The sequence below is a fragment of the Trypanosoma rangeli genome (assembly GCF_003719475.1).
Source record: "Trypanosoma rangeli strain AM80 chromosome Unknown Tra_15.4_contig_00519, whole genome shotgun sequence".
Lineage (NCBI taxonomy): Eukaryota > Euglenozoa > Kinetoplastea > Trypanosomatida > Trypanosomatidae > Trypanosoma > Trypanosoma rangeli.
Genome location: NW_021706252.1, coordinates 2,329 through 10,622, shown reverse-complemented (window position 1 = coordinate 10,622; position 8,294 = coordinate 2,329). Strand labels below are relative to the sequence as shown.

General features: G+C 50.0%; 4 protein-coding genes across 4 annotated transcripts, besides 7 other annotated features; all 4 read left to right on the top strand.

Moving 5' to 3' along the window:
- On the top strand, positions 1–886 carry TraAM80_09130 (antigen 38; the record flags this gene model as incomplete). Its single annotated transcript, XM_029385833.1, has 1 exon — positions 1–886. A coding segment is annotated over one exon (886 nt), but the record flags the coding sequence as incomplete, so codon positions are not given.
- A 529-nt stretch (positions 887–1,415) lies between these two features.
- Positions 1,416–1,436: a microsatellite.
- Positions 1,437–1,455: 19 nt separating this feature from the next.
- On the top strand, positions 1,456–2,991 carry TraAM80_09129 (proliferation-associated 2g4; the record flags this gene model as incomplete). The annotated part of the gene is made up of 1 exon (XM_029385832.1): positions 1,456–2,991. The coding sequence occupies one exon, from the start codon at positions 1,456–1,458 to the stop codon at positions 2,989–2,991; it is 1,536 nt and encodes a 511-aa protein (XP_029234381.1).
- A 318-nt stretch (positions 2,992–3,309) lies between these two features.
- Positions 3,310–3,327: a microsatellite.
- A 262-nt stretch (positions 3,328–3,589) lies between these two features.
- Positions 3,590–3,640: a sequence feature (A-rich).
- Positions 3,641–3,887: 247 nt separating this feature from the next.
- TraAM80_09128 (uncharacterized protein) lies at positions 3,888–5,381 on the top strand (the record flags this gene model as incomplete). The annotated part of the gene is made up of 1 exon (XM_029385831.1): positions 3,888–5,381. The coding sequence occupies one exon, from the start codon at positions 3,888–3,890 to the stop codon at positions 5,379–5,381; it is 1,494 nt and encodes a 497-aa protein (XP_029234380.1).
- Positions 5,382–5,413: 32 nt separating this feature from the next.
- Positions 5,414–5,437: a microsatellite.
- A 248-nt stretch (positions 5,438–5,685) lies between these two features.
- Positions 5,686–5,751: a microsatellite.
- A 579-nt stretch (positions 5,752–6,330) lies between these two features.
- Positions 6,331–6,366: a sequence feature (A-rich).
- Positions 6,367–6,538: 172 nt separating this feature from the next.
- TraAM80_09127 (uncharacterized protein) lies at positions 6,539–7,228 on the top strand (the record flags this gene model as incomplete). The annotated part of the gene is made up of 1 exon (XM_029385830.1): positions 6,539–7,228. The coding sequence occupies one exon, from the start codon at positions 6,539–6,541 to the stop codon at positions 7,226–7,228; it is 690 nt and encodes a 229-aa protein (XP_029234379.1).
- An 808-nt stretch (positions 7,229–8,036) lies between these two features.
- Positions 8,037–8,068: a microsatellite.
- Positions 8,069–8,294: the final 226 nt, after the last annotated feature.

The following is an 8,294-nucleotide window of genomic DNA, read 5'->3' as shown; positions in this document are numbered from 1 at the left end:
ATCCGACCTTCACCTTAAGATGGATAAGAATGAGTACTACATTGGGCTGAGCGCCGAGACAGGCGACGTCACGGACAATCACGACATCATCTTTCTTCACACAATGCCACTTGAGGGTGTAACATATGACCACGACGTGTACGCCAGAACGACACCCATAGTGGAGTCCGAAAGGGACATGCTAACACCACGTACAGAAAATCTTCGTGAACGACTACAAGGACATCTTGAGCAGCAGCAGCAACAGCAACAAGAACAGGATATTCAGGCTCAGCAACAACAGCCTCAGCAACAGCAACAACCTCAGCCTCAGCAACAGCAACAACCTCAGCAACAACAGCAGCAGCAGACTCAGCAACAGCAACAACAGCAGCCTCAACAACAGCAACAACAGCAGCCTCGGCAACAGCAGCAGCCTCGGCAACAGCAACAGCCTCAGCAACAGCAACAGCAACAGCCTCAACAACAGCAACAGCCTCAGCAACAGCAGCAGCCTCAACAACAGCAGCAGCCTCAACAACAGCAGCAGCCTCAACAACAGCAGCAGCCTCAACAACAGCAGCAGACTCAACAACAGCAGCAGACTCAACAACAGCAGACTCAGCAAAACGAGGCACAAAAGCAGCCCTCTGCCAAGGACGAGGAACGTTTGAGAGAGTTGCAGCGCGAACTGGACGAACTGAGGCGTCGCCAACGTCCGGCCCGCCGGGAGCGTCACCGCGAGGAAGACGAGGGGTACGAGGAGGAGGAGCTGGAGGAGGGAGACGACGACCATAATGAGAGAGACTATGCCGACGAGGGTGAGGTCGACGACACGCGGCGCCGAACACTGCGTCGGCGATTCAAAGCATTGCGATCTTCCCGTAAACGTCGGCCGAAGAATTAGGATGCGGAGGAGGATATAACTAACGAACAAAAAGGAACAGCAACACCGAATGTGGGAGTACGCACAACAAGGAAAGTTTAAAAAATCCGCAGCATGAGACGGGGTAAAAAAAAAATGATAAAAAAAGAGGGGCGGAAGTGGGGATTGAGTGGAAGGAGGAGGAAACACACTAAACCCACCAACTGACAGTAATGAAGAAGATAAAAGATGAAGAAAAGTATCTCTTCCTTTGGGGGCATAATCGTATCTTTCCCATCCCCTGTGTTTTGCTACAATATTTCCCTATATCTCCTTTTTTTTTGTACATAGAGCGAGCGAGAGGCAGAGAGTCAGAGGTGGGTGCATCAATGTGGGCTTCTCTGCAGACAACAAGAAGCATATGCTTTTCTTTCTACTTATTGCATGCCTGCCTTTATTTTTTTTAAAAAAAATGTCGTCTTTTTAATTTTTTACTTGGCAATAAAAAGGAAGAACTTTTAATTTTTTCCGAGGTTGTGTTGATTAGGCGTCTTTCCATTTTCGCTGATCCGTGTGTGTCTGTGTGTGTGTGCGGAGTTTGAAACTCTCACATGGGACGTGGGTACAGCAACAGCCGCAGCAAGAGTGCGCGGCCGACACTTTGCATGAAGCGTCAGCGGTCGCTCTCGCTGCATCAGTTGAAAGAGTCAATGCAGCCACCCAGCACGGCACCTCTGAAACACTCTGCTGTTCGAAAATTGGAAGTCCAAACCCCCATGGGTGATGTGAGACACAAAGATTCGGCAAAGCGGGCACCAACGCAGCAGCGGGGCGGCAGTGCACGGATGCGCTCTGCCTCCACGATTCGTCAAAAAGTCGCCTCCATGGAGAAGGAGCTTGAGGGTGAGTTGGAGCCGGCGGAGCGGGTGTCAGAAACAATTGTGAAGCCAGACGTGATGACAAAGTACAAGTCTGCCGGCCGTGCCCTTGACGAGGTAATGGACATTCTGGCGGCTGCGTGCGTGCCAGGGGCAACCACGAAACATCTGTGTGACCTTGGCGATGAAGAACTGCTGCGACGGGTGCAAGCGATGTTCTCCAAGGCGAAGGACGCTGACGGTAACCGCATTCTTCGCGGCCTCTCCTATCCAACCAACGTCTCAGTGAATCAAATCCTCTGCAATCATGCACCGTTGGTGGAGGAGGAGGCCCTTGTGCTCCGCGGCGGAGATGTGGTGAAGATTCATATGGGGTGCCACATCGACGGTTACCCAGTCACTGCGGCACGTACGGTTCTTGTTCCATGTGATGCCACAGCCACAACTTCCTCCGAAATTTCCGGAGGAGCTACCGCTGCACGTGCGCAGATGCGACAGCTCACTCAAGAGGCAATCAACGCGGTGGAGGCGGCGCGTATAGCTTTGCACGGGATGATTCATCTCATGCAACCAGGGATGCTGAATGCTGACATCACAGACTTCATACACAGCGTGGGAAATCATTTTGAAGTTCAAGGAGTAGAAGGTGTACTCTCAAACCGTACAAAAAGATGGGTTCCAGACGGCATGGAATGCATCATTACGCGACGTGTAACGCTGGAGGATCCTCACCAGGACGTTGCAGATTGCAATATAGGCGCAAATCAAGTATGGACACTTGATGTAGCCTTCACGGATCATTCCTCGTACAAGGTGGCACCTGCTGAGGGGAAGGCAAGCATTTACCGCCGCACTGAAGTGGAATTTCAGAATGACGCTCGTGTGCGCTCCGTCCACGCCTCGCTACAAGAAATCACAGAGAAGCACCAATGTTTTCCGTTTAGCCTCAAACACCTGGATAGCCCTCTGAAGGCCCGAATGGCCGTTGCGATGTTGCAAAAGCAGAATGTCATTGACTCTCTGCCGGCATTGAGGATCAAAGGCGAACGCCACATCACGGCGCGCTTCTCGGCCACCGTGGCTGTCTCTGAGCGGCGTGTGACGGTGCTATGTGGGCTTCCCCCAGCAGAACCATTGGTTGTACCGGATGACGTGCGACCTCCACCTATTTCAGATGGCATCGCTGCTGTGTTATCGAAACCTCTCGTCTTTGCACAAGAGGGGAAGCCGCAGCGTAAGAAAGCGCGCACTGAGGAATTGAACAAATGAAGATGACTTGCGATAGCCGTCTTTGTGTCTTTTGTGTGTGTGTATATTCCACGGCCTTCTCCCTACATGTGTAACAGCGTAAAGCGGATGGCCCGGGGGTGTCGATGCCAAGACAAAGAGAAGTGTGATCCCTCTTCGCTCTCACAACCGAAAAAAAAAGTCGGATAACAAAGAATTTTAAAAAAGCGATGCGTTAAAGCAAGGCAAGGGTAAATGGAAAATATAAATCTTCGATCAATTTAGGCAGCCACGCGAACAAATGTCAGGCTGTAGAGGGTGACACGGTGTTTACATGAAGAGGGAACGAGGCACATGGATTATATATATATATATATAAAGAGAGAGAGGGAGGAGGGGTGATGTGGTCTGTCTCTCTGTTCTCCACTTCTTCGTTGTCTCATGTCCTGTTTTGCCGTTGCGGGTCTGCAATGACTTGCGCATGGACATAATTTGCGCTTGCAAAAATAAGCGTGCGGGGCGCGACACATCTTCTTTCTGCTCAGTGACACATCATAGCCTTGATGTTAAGGGATCGACGGATGCAAAGTGATTTTTTCTCTCTTTTTCCCCGCAGCTTTTCACTCAACATAGCTGAATTTTTATTTATTTATTTCTTGTTTGCCTACTTTTTTTTTTAATTCATAAATTTTTCTTGTTCTTAAATCTTTTTGTGTCAGGAGCAGACCACACGCGTAAGCAGTAAAACCACAAACCCTCCACACCAGCAAGTGGAGATCACAAGACACCGAAACGGCAGAGAGGCGAGAAGCAAAGGAAGGGAAGCAGCGACTGGTGGCTTCTAACCAACACCTTTTTGGGGGTGGGTTCGATTAAGGAAAGAGGAACCTGTGAACTAGCAAAAGGGACTGCGAGCTCAAAGGTGGGGGGGGAGGGAGATGCGTCAGGGCCAGGGTGGGCTTAATGAACAGGGGTTGCCACACGGCCTCACCTCAGGTGCGTTGAATTTTTTCTTGGCCTCTGGGGAGGGTCATCTTCAAAGGCGTGTTGAGCGCATGCTGTGCTGGGGTGCAGGCCCTCACCAGCCGGCTTCGGTGCCTGTGTACGGCCCCAGTACAACACCGCGTCTTCAGCAATTTGTGGATATGACAACGAATAATGGTGGAATGACACCGTTTTTTTCACTGAACAGTGATACTGCAGGTACATTTGGAAACAACCCTGTCGAGCACACGGAGGAGGAGGTTGAGGGAGAGAAGAAGACGCACGTACACATGCATCCCGTACAAGGGCAAGATACAAACGAAGATCAAAGGGTGACGGAAAGCCATGTGCAACATCCTTACTTCGCAATGAATACACCAATGCAGCAAAAACAATCTCTGCATATATCATTTGGCATGAAAACTCCATCTTCTGCGATGGGAATGACACTGTCACCCGCGACAGCGGGCCGCAGTGTGATTCAAGTAACGCCTTCTTCCACTACAGCGTGCTCTGCTGTCCAAGCGGGGATTATTTCTCATCGAATTTCAAGGAATTTAAATGCAGTGACTATGCTTGGTGGATCCAGTTCCCTTGCCACTGAGCTGGAATCCGCGTTTGCTGAGCACAATAAAACGAAGAACCAGGTGCCCAAACCAGACTACCAAGAAGAGATTGAAAAGCCGCTTTGCACAGCTGATACTGACATGACACAGAGTAGGGAAGACGTGTCTCATGACAGTAAGGCGCAGCCGACATCTGACTCCGGGCTTGTGGATCCTTCCACACAACGCCACCATAAAGAAAAACGCCGTGGGAAATCCAAGAATGATTCCCAGCTGCCTTCACAGCGTCGCAACACCAATGTCAATAACAAGGCCACCAATCGTTCAGGTGTGGTGTCCCTTGCATCACAGGAGAAAATGGCGTCGATGAAGAATAACAGAAGGTACAGCCTGCAATTACAATGTCATGGCAATCACAAAAGCACGGCGTTTTCGTGTATGGAATTTCATGTTGGCGACCACGTCATTTTTGAGGCTGACCGTGGCGTTGATTTGGGGCAAGTTATTCAGTGTGAAGATTCAATGGAGGAGTCCTCTACCACTGTGGCTGACGCAGATGCCGCTGTTGGGGGTTCCGGGGCAAAGGATGGTGGCCGTGGGTCTGTGGCGCAGGTTGTGCGTCGCGCGACACCGGAGGAAGTGGAAGAGTGGAAAGGAAATCTCATGGCGAAGGAGGAGGAGGCTGTGGCAGAGTGCCGTGCAGCCTGCGAGGAACTTGGCCTCATCATTCACATCTCGGACGCCGCCTTTCAGTTTGATCGGCAGAAACTCACCTTTTTGTATGAAACCGACGAGCGTGTGGACTTTCGCTCGCTGCTGCAGGCGATGTTTTCAAAGTTTCGCTGCCGCATTTGGATGGAGCGCATCAACGCCGCATCATGAGGTGGCGTGTGGTCCACCCGGAAGGTCGCTGCCAACAACAACAACAAGAAAAAAAAACTCACGCAAGAATACGCCCTTGTGTTACCAGACACAAGGCAGCATAGAGGTCTGCATCGTTGCATGTTTTATTTTGTTGCGTTTTCCTCTCGTCATGTATATTCTGCAAGCGAGGAGACGTCTCCATGATGGAAAAGATGCAAAAACAACAACGGCAAAAATATGTCTCTCCCCCTCCCCTCTCTTTCCGTCAAACTCACGCATACATATACACGCACAAGCACATATATACATGCATGCAGTACCAAAAAACAAAACAAAAAATAATTACTGAAGTTGTTAGAAAGAGATATACAAAAAACAAAAACAAAAAGTGAGTTTTCCGTAGAAACGGGAAGGGAAAAATAAAAAGAAGATAGACATGGAAAACAAGGAGCCAGGCAAAGTGAGTGAAAGCTAAGGAGTGAATGCTATGAAAAATAAATAACTACATGTATGTGTACATATATCTGTGTGTGCTCGCCGCTTGTTGTTTCTCCGCATTCATTTTATATGCACCGTTGTAACGCACATAGAACTGTCACCTGCCACAATGATTCTCTTTTTTGTTTTTTGGTGTATCAATACGCTCTCACTCTGTGCATGTGTGTTGGCGGGAGGAGTAAACGAAGCCCACACCCCTGCCATAGGTAAGAGGGGATTGCAGTGAAAACGGAAAGAAAGAAAAAAATATGCTGGCAGAAATAAATATGACGTCGAAGAATAGAGGCAGCCGTAACGCGGTGGAGTTTGATTGCTCGTGCGTAACACCCCTTCTGTGAGCAGGATAATCCAGCAAGCAGAAGACTACAAACGAAAACAAAAACAAAAAAGGAAATTAAGGAGGAAATAAGCGGAGTAAAGAAGAGTTCGGCAAATGGTATCTACGCTCGGCTAGAAAACATTTCATTCCTTTTTTATTTTGTGTTTTGTATATATATATATGTATGTGTGCGGGTGTGTGGTCTTTTGCTGTGTGAACTCGATGAACTGCTGTCTTCATTGTATCTGCTCTCTTTTGTGCTAACTATTCTCTCTTATTGTTTTCTCCCCTCTGTCTCGCGAATTAGCCCACTACCCCATCGACTCTGCTGCTACCGCCACCACTAATACCACGACGGATGGCGATGGCGACAGTACGCGCCATGGCAGTCCCTACGCTGCTGTATAGCTGCTTCTCCTCCGTGTGGGCGAAGACGGTAAAAGTTTCTCCTGCTGAAGCTGTGCAAAAAGTATGGTTGAAGGTGGAGGTGGCTTGTGAGCCGATTGAAGGAAAGTTACATGGCCGCTTTTTGGAGATGAATAATTGGGAAAGGTCTGTGAAGGCGAACGATACGTCTGATGATGATGTGTGGCTGTACAGTTGTTTGGATTGCACAGATGCGTATGCTGCCGCTGACAAAAGTAATGCTGTTGGGTTCAGGATGGAGGTTACGACATACGGAGAAAGTCAAGTTTATAAAAAGTGGGTGGAAGCAAATACTACTGGCGTTTCCTCTTCAGTAGCGTCAATCGTTTGTGAGTTCACAGCCATGAATGACACGAAAGCTGGATGCACCGTTCTAGGGGCTGATCCAGTAACACCACCGGAACCTAAAGCAGACAGCCTAACAGAAAGGAGTGGTAGACACCAGCCAGAAGGGGCAGTTGGCTTCAAAGGTGCACCGCTTATGACAAACGGAGGTGACGTTAAGTCCAAGAAGAGTGCAAAAGAGCGACAGTCGCATATGCAGCGCAGCTCGGAAGGGTGCGCGAAAGGCGCAGAATACGGCAAAGAAAGCTCCTGCAGTTTAGAAGCCTGCGGCCACTAACACTCAGTCCGCTGGCCCCGCACCTAAAGGCACAGACCCGCCGGATGTTCACGGGCACTCTGTAAAGGACGTTAACAATAAACACCAGTCTGCATCGGGCGTGGGCACCAACGATACTCCAACCAAACCTAATGCACAGACACAGGCGGGAGGTGATTTGACAGAGGGCCAAGCTAATGGTGTCATGGACCGAAGTAATACAGAAGGCAATGAACAGGGAAGTGATGCCGAAAGTCAAGCGCCAACTAAACACAACAGCAACTTGAAAGAACCCTCGTAGCTTATTATTACCAACGAGACCATTGCCGGCCTCCAACCATTCACGGAGGCCACGCATTACATCGCCATCACTGCACCGAATGAAAATTGTACTGCACGGCCTGTTGCCATCACTCAAGCGTCAACAAATAACACAGCTATCAAGGACAACGACACTGGGAACGACGCTCTGACCGACGTGGAGCGCAGCGCAACCATCAGCCCGTTTGTGCGCGCACAACTGCTTCTACCGCTGCTGCTGGGTGATAATTAGGCGGAAGCACACCCAGCCTGGGAGGGACGACACATACTCTTTGTTCACCAATCCTGCTTGTCGCCCTGTCGGCCAACGCTCCTTTTGTGATCAGAGGAGCGTCTTTTTTTTTCTTATTTTTTTCTCTACTACTCCATGCGCATTTTCATGGATAACACTTTCTTCCCCTTCATGATTGCGGCTGCCACATGCACACACACGGTGCCAACCTCGTGGCTGTGCGTTGCACTGGCTTTCCAAATGGGAAGCGAGGCCGCGGACACAGTGAGGGACAACTGTGATGCCTGTGTGTGTGTATGTGTATGTGTTTTGGGGTGCGCCTCTGAGTGATTTGTCTGTCGCCCTCACGGGGCGCAGAGGTGGCGTGGACGTCGTTGGAACGGTGCCAGCGCTAGTTGCCTCGCAGAGGGGGAGGCCAGCAGCCGGCAGTTGGTATCTTCGACTTGATGTTGGTTTATGGTGACGGCGGCTGGGTTTGGGTGGCCCGGGGCGAATGCGATGGATTCCCCACCAATGGCTTCAGATGCCGAGGAT